General features: G+C 42.3%; 2 protein-coding genes across 2 annotated transcripts; both read right to left on the bottom strand.

Annotated features, from left to right (window-relative positions):
* Window positions 1-45: 45 nt before the first annotated feature.
* On the bottom strand, window positions 46-3,498 carry ttc9c (tetratricopeptide repeat domain 9C). Its single transcript, XM_070962679.1, has 4 exons — window positions 3,414-3,498; window positions 2,073-2,430; window positions 1,708-1,890; window positions 46-655 (listed from the first exon to the last, which is right to left on the bottom strand). Exons 2-4 carry the CDS (start codon window positions 2,407-2,409, stop codon window positions 498-500), a joined length of 678 nt encoding a protein of 225 aa, XP_070818780.1. The 5' UTR covers window positions 2,410-2,430; window positions 3,414-3,498; the 3' UTR covers window positions 46-497.
* A 1,172-nt stretch (window positions 3,499-4,670) lies between these two features.
* Window positions 4,671-13,185, bottom strand: LOC139331367 (high-affinity choline transporter 1-like). The gene is made up of 8 exons (XM_070962810.1): window positions 12,822-13,185; window positions 12,339-12,452; window positions 11,708-11,863; window positions 10,618-10,766; window positions 7,819-7,962; window positions 6,208-6,361; window positions 5,903-6,120; window positions 4,671-5,821 (listed from the first exon to the last, which is right to left on the bottom strand). The coding sequence occupies exons 1-8, from the start codon at window positions 13,039-13,041 to the stop codon at window positions 5,264-5,266; spliced, it is 1,713 nt and encodes a 570-aa protein (XP_070818911.1). The 5' UTR covers window positions 13,042-13,185; the 3' UTR covers window positions 4,671-5,263.
* Window positions 13,186-16,229: the final 3,044 nt, after the last annotated feature.

Below are 16,229 nucleotides of genomic sequence, written 5' to 3'. Positions count from 1 at the left end.
TTACAAGGAAATGTGTTTTAAGAAGACGTCTGAGCTTGAACAGTATTTATAAAAAATATTTTACTTGAAAACTCACAAAATCAACATTAAAGCACTGACCAGACAACTGTAATCGTAAAGGCATAACCAGACTGTTGAGTAGTGTATGAAGAATCTCACTTCAGCTTTCAGAAGTATTTTGTGAAATATCCAAACTCTCGCTCTTCTGGGCTCAAAGAAACAACTTTGTTTCTGTGTTGCTAGGAAACCAACTTTCCTGTCATCTCCTTTCTATTTTCAGCAGCGACATTTTTACTTTCCTGTTGACCACGTTCCAGTATTCTGTATGATGTACAATTCTTCTTTGCTATGCTCACCTTATTAACACCTAAAGGAGACACAGTAAGATGATTAGGGGTTGGAAATGTGTGAACATTCTTCAGTTAATTCGTGATCAGTTGAGGTTGAAAGTAGTCTCTTTCAGGCTGAGGCTTTGTTTGGCTGGTTGAGATGGCAGGCTAAACTCCCTCTCCAGCTCGGTTGGTTTGGTTAATCCCTTCTCCGGAGCTGCTCCTCAGGCTGGAGGAAAACATGCCTCGGTACATGGCCCTCTCTTTTTGTAACTCTCGATTCAGTTTCTCCTCAGCCCTCTGCAGGTGCTTCCTTACATTGGCATCTGCAACAGAGAAATTAACAAGTTTTGTCTTGGAATAGCATACCTTGATCCACAGGTATTAAATTATGCAAGAAAGGGCTAAGAGAGATATTACATGCATGGTTATGATTTATCCAACCGGTCTCTGACAGAGTCACGTGTCCTTGAGAAACAATCATCAAAATACAAAAAAAATAAAATAAAAAAACAAAAACCTGTCTTTAGTGAGAAGAAAAAAATCAATCAAAGAAATAGGCGGATTGCAATTTGGCCTTTGCCTGCTTTGAACCTGTAGAGCATCAAATATTTTATCTGGACATTTTATCTGACAAGATATAATTTTATCAGTTATGATTAATTTTTGAGTTTTAGAGGCGCTGGTAGGCAGATTTTTACCTTTGCACAGAGCCAGGCTGGCTGTTTCTCCAGTCTTTATGCTAAAGTAAGCTAACTGTCTGTAGCTTCAGATTTAACGGTTGGATATGAGATGAGATTCATCTTCTCGTCTCACTGCTGGCAGAAAGGCAAATAAGTCAATTCCCCAAAAATGTCAAACTACGCGCTTTGCTGTGATCCAGAGTGTGGATACCCGAAACCAACAGGTAGCAGTTAATTACGTAAAATGTAAAGAATTTGGGGCTCTGATGAGATATGAAAGCAAGACGACTGGGAATTCAGCCTCGCAGCAACATATGGACGGAGGGTGCAGAATGCAGGCTGAACAGTTGCATAACAGGCTAAGACACATTTGAGGCTTCAGCTTACATTAACTGCACCAGGCTCAGACAGAAAACACAGAATGCCTCCCAGGTTCAGGTTTGGCTTGGTTACTACTCTCTTGGTTGGGTTTGGAAAGAAAAATGCTGCTGCACTCTAAGCCACAGTCCATTTTCCCCAACTACATTGACTTTGTACTAGACTCTGGTGCTGCCAAAACACTAGAGCACAACATTACTGTGGCTGAATGCATCCTGTGACGACGAGGTGCAAGACCGCAATGAGAAATTCATCATAAATTACTATTTGGCCTAAACCTGCTATGAATGATCCTGATGTGACAGCTCTTTTCTTACCATTAGGCTGCTCACTGCAAGCCTGGGTGAGGTACTGTTTGGCAGTCTGTGCATCTCCCATTTCCAGAGTGGCTACTCCTGCCCTGTACAGTGCTTTCACATCACCTGGTCGCCACCGCAGTACCCTCAGGCTGTACTCCTGCACACGTGCATAGTCAACACTCTGTTTCTGCAGCAAACAGGCTGAAAGAGATATATGTACATATGTAACACAAAATATTGTACATGCTGTAGCTGCCAATTTTCTTTAGTTTTCTGAAGAGCTCCCACATGAATGGATTTTAAACAGAACCTGGGATATGTTTAAACCAAATCTAGTACTCTTTTCATCCCTGGACTTTGCATGGTTGTGATGTTTTATCTACCAGCTAAGTTGTTGTAGCAGTCCACTTGTGTGTTTCTCAGTGCAGCCTCCTGTTCAGGTGTGAGGGCAGGTGCCTCAGGTCCAAATCCTTTCACTGACGTCATCACATCAGAGTCGAGGCCTCTGAGGACCAGCAGAGCACGGTGATAACGCCCGATGGCAGAGCGGATGTTCTTCTCTCTGTAGAAAGCGTTCCCTTCTGTTTTCATTTGGGCTGCTTCCTCCAGCGAAGCCCAAACCTGCTTTGCAGAACTCTGTCGGTGTCCAGAAAAGCTTGGTTCTGCTGCTGCTGCAGCCCCCTGCGTTTCCAGACTCTCCTCTACTCCTCCAGCCTCCATTTCTGCAATGGAGCTAGTCAGCTGTTGAGATTAATTTAAAAAAAAGGGGAATTAATGTGCAAAGAAGCTGCTGGAGGGCAGTGCACAGAAATTCAGACACATCAGTTCAGCCTCCTTTTCATATTGTTACTTGACATTTAGCGTGAACTGATCTGATATGTTGATGCAAGTGACCTTGTTAACTAGGCCCTTCATTGATTGTACATGTCGAATTCAATTTACCAGTCCTAATAAGTACTACACAGGCTGTGTAAACAGATGTATAATATCTTTAGTGGCTTTGTCAAGTCGGAGAAAATCACTCAAAAACATCATCTGTATAATGTCATAGTTGACTTGGAGACTACAAACGTAAAACAGAAAGCCAGTGCTGAATGAAGATTACAAACATGGGCAATTCCCAGGCAGGGAGGGTCATCTATCTCTGGTAAGTTTCTCAACTTTATGGATTGCAATTCTAAATTGCTGGGGTGGTACTGGGTATCTTGCAGAGGGACCAGTCCACATTAAGTACTGAAACTCATTGTCATTAGAAAACGGATCCAAAAAACATAGTGAAATTTTGTTCAAGCCTAAAATTAATGTTGGTGTATCTGCATGTACGCTGAAGAAGTGTAACTACAGCCTGTTCACTTAAATTCCACATAGACCACAATCACTTCCACACAGGAGGTTCACATTATGCACAAGTTCACTGGTATCCGCAACCACCACGAATTTACTGGGTCGTGGAGGGTCGCTGCATCCATTCTGCGAAACCAGCTGGGCGTCGAGATTAGAAAATGTCACTTATGAGAAACATTTTCAACAGACTTTTAACAAACGGCCATTACAGGAGAACGATAACGGTTTGTGGCTACAGCTAATCGGGTTAGCAACGTTGCCATGCTAAATACAACTTCTTACACACCAGCTCATTCTGTTCAGCTCAACGTGTCCACACATTTGAACAATTTGGTACATTAAAATGTGATGGTAAATCCTTATGTTTCGTCTCAACTTACACGCTACTGGAAGGATAACCAAAGGACAGCTACTTTTCGCAGTTGACCATCATTCTGCAGCTGCACAGGCACTTCCTTGTTTTGTAGTCGAATACGGCGCAGGGTAACGGACAAAATTAAGAGTCCCGAGATGTCGGCGATGTCAACAGGCTCAGATTACTTTATATACTGCTGGGTATCTTCTCAACGTCCTTTTGGGGATGAATCTAACTGTTAATCTATAATAATATGTACACAGTGATTGATTTGTAATCATATGTTCTATTAGAAATTTCTATCTGCATACTAACAAGTAACTCCAGTTACCTTCTGAAATATAGTGGAGTATGTTGTGGTTTCTTATGTTGTCTCGTGTTTGTCTTAATCTGAACTGTGGGTCAGGTACGATTTCTCGTGCTCTTTAGTAGCAGATCAACTTCATACAAGAGACAATCGAACGCAACACCTGGAGTACCGCAGGCTACACTACCGCTCGATCAAATACACCAGGCTGGAGCCTATCCCAGCTACGATGGCGGGGTACACCCTGAGCCGGTCGCCAGCCGATTGCAGGGCGAGGGACAAACAAACATTCACACCTATGGACAATTTAGAGTCATCAATTAACCTAATGCGCAGGTTTTTTTTTTTTTTTTTTTTTGGTCTGTGGGAGGAAGCCGGAGTACCCGGAGAGAACCCATGCATGCACGGGAAGAACATGCAAGCTTCACACAGGGGGGCCCCGCCTGACCCGGGGATCGAACCGGCAACCTTCTTGCTGTGAGGCACGCGCACTACCTGCTGCGCCACCGTGCAGCCCCAAATACACCACATAGTACAAATATAAGAGAAAATGGAAATACTCAAGTCCGAGCTCTAAGTTGTACTCAAGTATTTGAGTAAATGAACTTAGTTACTTTCCAGCCAAAGCAATTATTATACATTCAGTATCACGTGCACTCGTTGTAACATCCTAGGAACAATATTATAATTTTACAATGATTATTTGATGTAAAAATAGAGACATGACAATCAGTGTTGGGTAACCTTTAAAGTAACTTGTTACATTACAAGATTACTGCCATTAAAAAGTAACTCATTACTGTATGATACAATGTTATGTCCTGAGAAAAGTAACTCATTAGAGTGCTTTTACCAAAATAAAAACCCCTTTGCGATTCTTTGCATATGTTGATTATATTATCCAGAGGATGCATTGCATTCATTGTCTAGTCTATGGCTCACAATTTGTTACTCTGCAGGCTAATAGCAGGAATAATAGATCCTTCACATTATTTTTAATTACAAAAAATGTAACAAGAGGGTACATGAGTCCAATGCATATAGCCTAACAAGTTCATACAACATCTAATTATTTTTTAAATTCAACTTCAGTGAAAAAAATGAATTATCTGAAGTAAATTACAAGAAAGTAAATAGAAACCAAGGGTATCTGAGTGTTGTGGAGCTGTGCTTTGCTTGCAGGTGCTTCTACAAATTTGAGTTAGAGCTATTTGCAGCTGACAGACACAAATCACCCAGGCACAGGTGGTATTGCACTGTGATGTTCTTGTCCCTTTCACCCACAAATTCAAAATAATGGCAGTACTTCCATGACAGAAAGGCTGTCCTCTCCCTCCACCATGCTGTTAGCTGAGCCTCACATGTGTACCGACACCATAGGACTAGATACCTCCCACTTGAATGCAGCTATGCCCAAGAACTACTACATTAACTGTTTACAGATTAATTGAATTGCAAAACCAACACGTTATTTTACTGACTACAGCAAAAAGTTATGAGTACTTACACTGATGAGAATGCAGCTCCATGCAAAACCTTTTGAGCATCCCATCAAACCATTTCCCCTTTCAGTCCTGCTGATTTGTGATCGACATTAACTCAGTCTCATTCTCAACCTCAGAACTCTCCCTCTCATCTGTTTTTGTAGTGCTATTGCTCATTGATGTTCGGTTTGGTCGTGGTTTTTGGGTTTTCACTTTGAAAACGTCCCACCTCTCAGGAATCACTCCTTTATTGATAAGCAGTGAAGCCAGGTAGGAGAACAACAGAGTGGTAAAGAGTGAGGACAACATGCAGATAGTCCTCACAGGAGAGTGCTGGACATATACGCCATCCTCAAGAGTGCAACCTGGGAAGTGGAGAATGATAGGCAACCCTAACGATGGCTCGCCGCTCAGCACTCTCAACAACACTCCAACTAGCAAGCCCATGATGGAGCCATAGCCATTGGATATGTTAAAGAAGAGAATGCAGACGAGTTGAGGGAACGTGATGGTGTAGGTTATGTCTGAGCCCAGGATCCAGAAAATCATGACACTGTTATGTAGGAAGGTGAGCAGTGTGCCAGCCAAGCCCACCAACACCACAGTGACACGGATCGTCCACTGAAGCTCCCTTTCTGATGCCTGCAGGGGAAAAAAAGACTGACAGTTGAAACAGAAAAGAAATAACCACAAGCTTATTCTTCCCCTCCGGTCTCCTCTTACCGTGGTCCTCAGGATGTTCTTGTAGATGTTGGTTGTGAAGATGGAGGAGGCTGACAGTAAAGCAGAGTCTGTGGATGACATCACGGCAGCAGCTACAGCTCCAATACCAATGATGGAAATGTAGTGTGGGGTGAGGTGCTGCAGAGCAATGGGCAGAACCTGGCCACCCTCTCCGCGCTCGAATGGGGATGGGGAGCCGTACATGGTCATGTTCCAGTCTGACAACAAACAATGTAAAAATGAAGGATAAATGATGATATGATCACAGTCTCACGACTGTTTCCTATTCAATTCTATCACTGTACCTGTTGATGCTGCAACTGCTCCAATCAGCACAGATGGTAATCCAAGTATTAAGATGATTGGTGCTGCAATAAAGCAGGTGGCCCTGGCTGTGGCTGACGAAGATGCTGACAGGGTCCTCTGGTGGAAGTCCTGACATCCCAGGTTACCAAGAGCCTTGTGAAAACAAACAAAACCACTCTTTCAATATTCACTTATGTGTGTCATCCTGACCATTGGTTGTCAATGCATTTCACTCTTACTGGCAGCCATTAGTTTCCACATATCACACAGTGAACAGTGAATTCTCACTTTCCAAATTAAAAGATGCTGACGGAGTGAAAAGAAAAGGGACGACAAGTTATTTTTTAAATCAAAAGTCAAGAGCCAGGTGGGCAATAAAACACATTCATTATTGTTATTGATTTATCCAGTGCAGTTTAGCATCACCTTTTCAACATCCAGCATCCACATCATGGTTTCTTCAGAAATTTCCTTCTCTGGTCATGACTGACTTTGAACAGAATTTCCAACCATAACTGCCATTGAATCAACATTGATTATACATTGAGACAATGTAGAGAAATAACATTGATTAAGCCATCATCTTGAGACAAACTGTGTATACAGTACTTCAGTAAGTAAACTGTTGAGTAAAGGAAACAGTTGAGTAAACAGCACCTAGTGGTATTTTTGGGATAGGCACAGTGACTTAAGTCTTACAAAGTGTGACAAAACTTAATTTACCAGTTCAGCTACAGGCCGCTGATAAGTTTTTAATGCCAGATTTGCTTTAAATTGCATAGTATAATCTAGTCTTGATTCACCTTTATTCATTTCCAAAACAAAAGTACCTTAATATACATTCATAATCAGTGGAAATTTTCTTTTTTAAGTATTTTTTCAGGCATTTGTGTCTTTTTTTGATATCTACAATAGAGATGTAATAGCAAGGGAGTGAGGCGTCACAAGTGATGACAAATATTTACTCTGTCTCCCATTCACTTCTATTGAAGCTGGCTGCGGTGGATTCACGGGACAGAGTTCAGCTTTGACTGAGCGGATGTGCTAGGTCAGCCAATAGAAGCAAGTTTGTCACCTTTTTAGTACGACCCCAATCAAAAAGAAGTTGGGACGTCGTGTAAAACATAAATCAAACAGAGTTTGATAATTTGTTGAGCCTTTTTGACATACAGTCAATTGAAAACAGTACAAAGACAATAAATTTAACGGTAACACTGTTACATCTTGTGATCGCTCTGGTCAATATTTATTTATTACCAGCACTAGAACCTTGACATTGAATCCCATTTCATGGCAAAGGGAAATGTACTGTGACCGTAGCTTTGGGTCATTAACAAAGCACAGGTGTGGCTCTGCTCTGTCAGTAGTGACAGTGTGACAGTAAGGCAGCAGAACAGTGACAGGACCTTGAAACTGAAACAGATTAATGGAATTCAGCCATCATTAAATGTATCATTTACACTTGTGTTTTTCTTCCTATGATTTATCATAATGTCTTCAAGGGAAAAGGCCTGTTTACATGACACCCTACTGCCTATTCGTCCAGTCGTCATCAATGACTGCGTGTGAAAACACAAGAAACAGCACAAAATTTCTGAATGTAGTCCTACCAATAATAAGAAGTTATCAATCCACCTCCATGCTCTTTCTTCATCCACTGAACCAATCCAGGGAGCCTGGTAGGTGAAGTTGAAAGCAGTCTCTGTGATGTCAGCTGAATGTGGGTTCATCAGGATAAAGGGGACACATAACCACTGCAGAAAACAATTCACTGGATAAAGTAAAGCATGTTTGACAGCTGTGCAGGTTCAGAATATCCACAAAGCATGCTGGTGTGATAAGCAGATAACAGGATGTTTTGTCTCAGTACAGTGAAAAAAACAGACAAACTGGCTTCAAGATTAAATCTCTCATTATAAGCTATGTAGGTCAAGGTCAAGGTCAATTCCATTTATATAGCACATTTAAAAACAACTAAAGTTGACCAAAGTGCTTTACAGGCTTCTAAGCACTGCAAAAAGAACACATATGAACATACAATGAAAAAAACAACATATATGCAGCCAGGATGTCAGTGCCCAACTGAACTGAAAGCCACTGAGTAAAGATGGGTCTTCAGCCGGGACTTAAAAGATTCCATAGCCCGAGCAGCCCTAATGTCCAGCAGCAGGCTGTTCCAGAGTTTAGGGGCTGCCACCGAAAAGGCTCAGTCACCTTAAGTCCTGAGTCTGGATCTGGGGACCTCCAGGACCGCTTGACTGGACGACCTCAGTTCTTCAATAGGTTTGCGGACCTGAATAAGGTCTGCTAAATAATGGGGGTCAACCCATGTAAAACTTTAAAAACAAGAAATAAAACCTTAAAAACTATTCTAAAATGAACAGGAAGCCAGTGTAGCGAAGACTGGGGTTATATGCTCCCGCTTTCTAGTCCCAGTTAAAAGCAGAGCGGCACCATTTTGGACCAACTGCAGCCGGCGGAGAGACGACTGATCGAGGCCAACATACAAAGAATTACAGTAGTCCAGCCTGGTTGTGATCAGAGTGTGAATGACTCTCTCAAAGTCACCACGAGGAAGATATGGCTTGACTTTGGTGAGCATCTTTAAGTGGAAGAAACTGTTTTTAACGACAGTGCTAATCTGCTTGTTGAAATTAAAGGCACTGTCAAAGAACACACCCAGGTTTTTAACAAAGGGATGAGTGACCAACCCTAAAGGGCCAAGAGTGCTAGTGCAAGAGTCCAGCTTGTCGGAAGAACCAAATACAACAACTTCGGTCTTGTCTTCATTAAGACAGAGGAAGTTTAAGCCCAACCATAATTTTAAGTCTTTTAAACAGTTTAACAAGGGTTCCAGGTTTCCAGGTTCCGCACAATTAGCCTTTAAGGGCAGATAGATCTGAATGTCATCAGCAAAGCAGTCGAACAAGATATTATATTTTTTTAAAATTGACCCCAGGGGCAGCAGGTACAGGGCAAGTAATACAGGACCTAATATGGAGCCCTGTGGAACCCCCAGGAGATAGGGGCCACTGGTGAGGAGCATTCACCAAGGCGAACACAGAAGCTCCTATCAGTCAGATAGGACTCAAACCATTTAAGGGCTGTTCCCTTTATGCCCACGCACTGTTCCAACCTTGATGAAAGAATGGCATGGTTGACTGTGTCGAAAGCTGCCGACAAATCTAAAAGCACTAAAACTGCAGAATTTCCAGAGTCAACTGTTAAAAGATGATCGTTAAAAACTCTTAAAAGGGCAGTTTCAGTACTGTGGCGTGCCTTAAAACCAGATTGGAATTTTTCATAAATAATAAAATCATCTAAGAAAGTTTTCAGTTGATTAAAAACAACTTTCTCTAAGACTTTAGATAAAAAGGGGAGTTTAGAAATTGGCCTAAAATTGGATAGAACAGAAGTGTCCAGATTTCTCTTCTTTAAAAGAGGTTGTACAGTGGCATGTTTAAAAGCAGCTGGAACACACCCTGATCTGAGTGATGTATTAACTAGAGATAAAATGGTCGAACCCACAGTGTCAAAAACATCTTTAAATAAGCATGCTGGGACACTGACAAGGGGGCAGTTCGCAGGGCGTGGCTGTTTGACCACCTCGTAAAGACAGTGGAAGGAGACTGGCTCAAACTGCTGGAAGACAGCTGGGCACAAAGGAGAAACAGAGGGATCAACGGAACCCATCGTGTGAGAAAATTGAAACCAGAAATTTTGTTAATAAAACATTTTTGAAAATTCTCACACAAAGAAGCTGATGGTAAAATGTGAGCTATGTCACAAGGATTAATAAGAGAGTCAATAACATTAAAAAGAACCTGAGGCCTCTGGCTGTTACTGGCCACAAGGTGGGAGAAATATTCAGTTTTCGCAGTTTTCACAGCTCTCTGATAGTTCCCTAAAGTGTCCTGTAGAATTCCAAAGGAGACTTGGAGCTTGTCCTTTTTCCACCTCCTCTCTGCTTGTCTGCAGGCGCGTCTGAGAGAGCGAGTAAAGTCGTTCAACCAGGGCTCAGAAAGTGGCTTTGTGTGTTTGGACCTCAGAGGAGCAACAGAGTCCAAACTGACGCATTTGCCCCGTCGCCTGGGGCGTTTGTTGTGGGGAACCGCTGCAGGTAAACGGCGGAGGTATGTCCGACAGGAAAGGAAATTTTAATATTCTATCTCCCAAATTGTGCGACAACAGACAATCGGACACTCGGATATAAGTGTTTGACGATCATAAACGAGTATGGCAGAGACATCTTGGCAGCATATACAGAGAAGTAAAAAGACAACAATCAACAAACTAGGCAGAGCTGACAGACGCCGTGCCTTGCACAACGGCGCCATCATTACGGCGCCATGTCAAACCACTATATGCATGTTATCCTGCACTGGTTTTGTTGTAAGCGAAGAACTCACCAAACTAAAGAATATGAGGGTTAGCTGTATGATGTCTGTGTAGGCCACAGAGTAGAGGCCTCCCAGCAGTGTGTAGATGATGGCCACTGTGGCAGAGATCCAAATGCAGAGAGTGTAGGACAAGTCCAGGATCACATTCATCGTCGCACCTATGAAGTGACAAAGTTAACACATTTAACACTATTTCATAATGATTCCTCATTCTGTTGAGCTGTGCACATCAGTGCAATTAAAGTTTTAATAGAGGATTTGAACCTCAGCTAAACAACAGAATTTTGTTACAATTGTTCCAACATATCATTGTTCTACTGAACTTTCCTCAGCTTTATTTTAGTATTTCACAATTGAATTTCAGTGTGTAAAACTGGCATTTGAAATACTTTAAGCACAGGCTAAATTACCCCAAATTTTACAGTCTAACAAGTTGATAAAGTGAAGTGATTTAAGCATGTTTTTCAGGTGTCAATTCAATTCAATAGTCCTTTATTAGTCCCGCGAGGGGAAATTCCAATTTACAGCAGCATCAATAGAGCAGGTAGAGCAGTCAAACAAGTGCATGCAAATTAAAAACAACAATTATATAGAGAAGAGTGAGATAAGAAGAAACATCGTCCTAAAAAAATTGTAAATACTATTTACAGACTGGTATCTACAGTAACAGATTGTATTGCACAGGTTGTTGCACAGATTATCGCACTGATTACTTGGACCTGCAATACCGCTCCGTCACAAGTCAAGTGTCCCCTCATAGTAATGTATTTGACAGGAGGCAGGTTCACAGCATAACATGTAATATTTTTTAGCTCGTCATGTCATTAAGGAATTGAAACATTTTTCAGCATGTCACCTGGTGACATTCCTGAAAACACTATACTGTCCCCCATACAAGATGCCTTTTTCCCCTTTGAATTACACTGGTGAATAAAAACGGGTGTGTTAGCGAGTTAAAGACAGGTTTCAACGCATTTAAAATGCTGAACGTTAATTTTCCAGGAAATCGTGTATGTTCATCAAGTTGCGATAAATAAAGAAAACAAATTGTATTATTGTAAAATGTGACTTTGAGGGAAAAGAAACATCAGTCACTTACCTAAGCCAATAAGAGTTCCTGTAACCCAGATGACGTCAGATATCAGCAGTGCCACAGACAGAACTCCACTTATTAAATTTCCATATTTGACCTGGAAAGGGTCCATCATTGTCACATATTTTCTGTCTCTCATTGTTTTGGCGAAAAAGAGTCCACCTTAAAAAATGGAATCACACAAAGGGAGACAGATATGTGTCACAGCATGCACTGTATGCCAGAGAACTCCACCAGTTTAGCAGTGCACTCCTACAACATTATCTGAATCCAAACAGACTAACAAAGTATCAAAACTGATGCAGCAGAACCAGAGGTGACATCTTTTTGTTTTTTATTCCACGCATTCAGTTACCATGTCAATACCTGACACCTACATTACCCACAATGCCACTCAGCTGCCGACAGTCCGGTCAGCCTCTGGTCTTACAATACCTGTCCACTCAGTATACAGCACACCTAAAACCATATCTATCAGAAAAAAACACCCTCACTGAACTCTGTATGTTAATATTTTCGATATTTAGGTTCACTGACTGGGGGTCAGTATGATGTCACAGCTCCCCCTCTGTGTGATGTTGCCACTGGCAAAAAAAAAAAAAAGAGTAGTGGGTGAGAAGCTGAAAAACTGTCTTACCAACAATGAAAGACAGGGCTGCTGTCACTGGCATGACAGCCCAGGTAAGTCCCATGGTTGGAGTGTACACCGCCTCTGCCAGACCAACGATGAAGCCCCCTCCGACAAATGTCGCTGTGGGACGTGTGCATATGCACACATACACGCAAACAAACTGTCAGTGAAAAGTGCAGATGTATGCTATAATGAATGTGGTTAAACACTCTGTTAAACATTTGAACATTAAACACACCTACTTAAAAAAAAGTTTTAGTCTGGATATCTGCATTTTGACCAGTTTTCACCGACTAATTAACTGAGAAATAGCCGCATCAAAGTTAATTATAGTCGCGTTGTTCAGCTTGACCTTAAAAAATGAAATCAAAGGTCCCTGTAATTTAACTCATTTATTTGACAGATTAAAAAAATGTAGTTAATCCAAGATGTTCCTCAAAGGTAGACTGCTCTCTCTAAATTTAGTGCGTTTCAGCGTCACACACTCACCAGTCATGGTGAAGACTCCCACCGCCAGGCTGATCCCTCTGTTGCCCAGCAGTGTGATCTCTGTCCGGTCTGCCTGGCTGCTCTTCTGCGCCCGCCTGGACTTCATGGAAGCCCAGATGCCGGTGCCCAGCACCAGCACGTAGAAGAGCATCATCACCACCAGCCCTGGGACGTTCAGGCTCATCGTGCACTGACTGTGACTATCTGAATGCACCAGCATAAGATTAAAACATAGGACTTGGCTTCAACTGTACAATCAAGATGAACCGGTAAAACCAACCAGCTCCTGATAAAACCAACAAACTGTACAATCAAGATGAACCAGTAAAACTGACCAACTCAAAACAGCATGGGCTCTATTTTCGACTCTGGCGAGGCGCACAGTCAGGTCCGATGCTCCAATGGGGTGTGGCGGCACAGACTTTGGTATTTTCGTGCACTGCTGGCGCATCTCCTCCCCCTACTCATCAAGGTCGCCTGTTCGATTCCCGGGTCGGGCCTTTCTGTGTGAAGTTTGCATGTTCTTCCCGTGCATGCGTGGGTTCTCTCCGGGCACTCCGGCTTCCTCCCACAGACCAAAAACATGCTCATTAGGTTAATTGGTGACTCTAAAATTGCCCCTAGGTGTGAGTGTGAATGGTTGTGTGTTTGTGCCCTGCGATCGACTGGCGACCGATCCAGGGTGTACCCCGCCTCTCGCCCGTTGACGGTTTGGATAGGCTCCAGCACCCCCGCAACCCCGAAAGGGATAGGCGGTATAGAAAATGGATGGATGGATGGATGGATGGATGGTGTGCAAAGTAATACAAACGGATGTCATGAGACATGAGTGACGTCAGTCTCTTCCTGGGAGAAGTTTGGGCGTCGGACACTTTCCTGCGCGGGCTCAGGCATCCTCGAAACTTGCCATACGCCTCGCCAGGTGAGGCGAGGAGCTGGTGTGATTGGTGAAGATTTGACTCGGCTGTGTCAAACCCACTCCATGCCTTCTCCCCTCCCTCTTTCCGAGTTGCGCCGCTGGGTGGGACTGTGTGCTGACTCAGATAGTTGCATTGAATCGTGGCTGTTGCTAATTATTGATCGCAGTCAAATGCCAGACACTGTGGAAACCTGGCTGCGAGGTGTTTGTGACGTGAGCGCACGACTCCGCCGGTTTACGAAAATCCACTTGACCGGCGGCGCACCGAGTTGACCAGGTCTGGGGTGGCGAGCTTGCCACATTTCCACTAGCGCGGCTCGACTCGACTCTACTCTACCCGGTTGTTTTGTGTTTCCATTAGGGATAGTACCTGGTACCCGATACTATTTTTAGTACCTGCTCTGGCGAGGTTCCAAGCAAGTGGAAGCGATACTATATGTGTGACGTAATCAGCCTGTCGGCCACTGATTGGCCGGAGAGTGTCGTCACTGGTCTCAAATCCCGCCCCTTCCATTATAACGCCGGGTGTTGTTCTGCCTTGCAGCCCGAAGCCTTTTCTGGGTTTCTTCTCTTGCTTTGTGTGTGACAAAAAGCCACAAACCGAGTACTATGAAGTACTCAATTGTAATGGAAACTCAACCAAACCAAGTAGAGTAGAGTATAACCAAGTCGAGTAGAGCTGGAACGTTTGCGCCGCCGGCACCGGCTCATTATGCCGACACCTCCCCCTACTGCGCCACAACGCCCATCCTGGCGCACCTCTGTAAGCCTCGGTTTACCAAAATACCAAGTGCGCCGTGCGCCTGCCTGCTGCACGAAAATAGAGCCCCATGAGTCAATACTTTTCTGAAAATCAAAGAATGTTTTTGATTTTGTGTTCAATCATTCATTGTGATACACCTATCAGTTAAAATACAGTATCTGAATAATATACAAAAGTAAATAACAGTGTAAAACAAGCACACTCCAAAATGTTTTGGGGTTTGTTTGCTGTGAGCTTAACAAAAGTCAACAGCCATGCAAGTGTTGCTGAGCCAGTGTATTATGCTGATTTATTTTGGTGAGCATTCTCAGAAATGTTTTTGATGTACATAAATTTGTGAACTATTGTTTTTGTGTAGACCTATTTGTATAGCACCGTTCATACAAGAAATGCAGCAGAAATTTATGTAAAATACCCACTTGATGTTAATAATAATAAAAATAAGATCAAATAAGGATGCAAGAGAGAATGCATGACATAGGATGGAAAATAAAATCACTGAATAATAGTAATAAAATGATAAATCAAGTAAAATATGATATTTTAAAAGAAGCGCAGCAGAACAGAAGTGTGAGGCAAAGGCCTGTATCAGAGAGTCAAAGCTGGTTAAAGGCTAAAGTGAAGAGGTAATTTTTTGCCCTCTTTTAAAAAATTTTAGCCCACTGCTTCCATGATATGTACAGGTAGTCTGTTCCAGAGCTATGGGCCGTAATGGACAAAAGCTGCATCCCCAATTTTCTTTCAGCCTTTGCTGGAAACCTCCAATAAACCAGCAGCAGATGATGCAGTGCTTTTGAAGGCAAAGAGTGAACAAGGGAATTATCAATGCAGTTTGGTCCAAGTCCATTAAGGGCTTTGTATACAAGAAAGAGGACCTTAAAATCTCTCCTCTCCCCCCTCTGCCGAGCGGCACAATTTTGAGTGAGTTGCTTTTTCCTGGAGGCCAGTAAATAGTGAGATATGGTAAGTTAGCTCGAAATGAATTTGTAACATCTTTTTGATTTCTAAACAGTTGTACTTTAGCTGTTTCTAAGGTGGAAAAATCAAGTTTTCGTCAACTTGGTGATGTGGGATTTGAATCTTAGATCTGAATCCAGGACTTGTAACCACACATTTAGTCCAAAGAGTTAATTTCCCCAGATTATTGAAAAGCATTTCTCAACTCTCTTTTCAGTTCTGCCCTCATTTAACCTTAAGAAATTATTGCTCATCCATTTATTTATTGCCAAAAGACTGTTAGTAATGGAGTCTGTCGGAGCCTTGAGCGAATTAATAGTTGATGTTTTTTTATTATTAATAAGGTTAAGGTATGTATTGATTGTTATTGCTGGTGTTTGTTTTGGTTATGATATTAATTTTGTGGTCATACTGAAAAGGGGGATAGCGGGTCACATGGATATGGGCGGCATGTTAAGTAAATATACTCACCTGTTCACCTTTCACTGTGATTACTTTGATTATGAGTTTGAGAACGTTATTAGGAGTTTGATGACTTTTTTCTTTGATAAAACATTAAACTTATTTTTTTAAATCTCAGTGAATTCTTTTAACCTCAAAACAGATGTCATGTTTCTCACACATGATGTCCAAGACTGACGTAAAACTTTCTCTCTTTGATGTATGTTTTAAACCAGTTTAGAAGTGGTTTAAAACATCAGAAAGACCAACCAACTGTTCAAGACGATTAAGATTTCACGGTCAAACCTATCAACACTGCACTTAGATC

This window comes from Chaetodon trifascialis, chromosome 5 (assembly GCF_039877785.1).
Source record: "Chaetodon trifascialis isolate fChaTrf1 chromosome 5, fChaTrf1.hap1, whole genome shotgun sequence".
Lineage (NCBI taxonomy): Eukaryota > Metazoa > Chordata > Actinopteri > Chaetodontiformes > Chaetodontidae > Chaetodon > Chaetodon trifascialis.
Note: the sequence above shows the minus strand (reverse complement) of the source record. Positions and strands in the feature narration are given on the sequence as shown.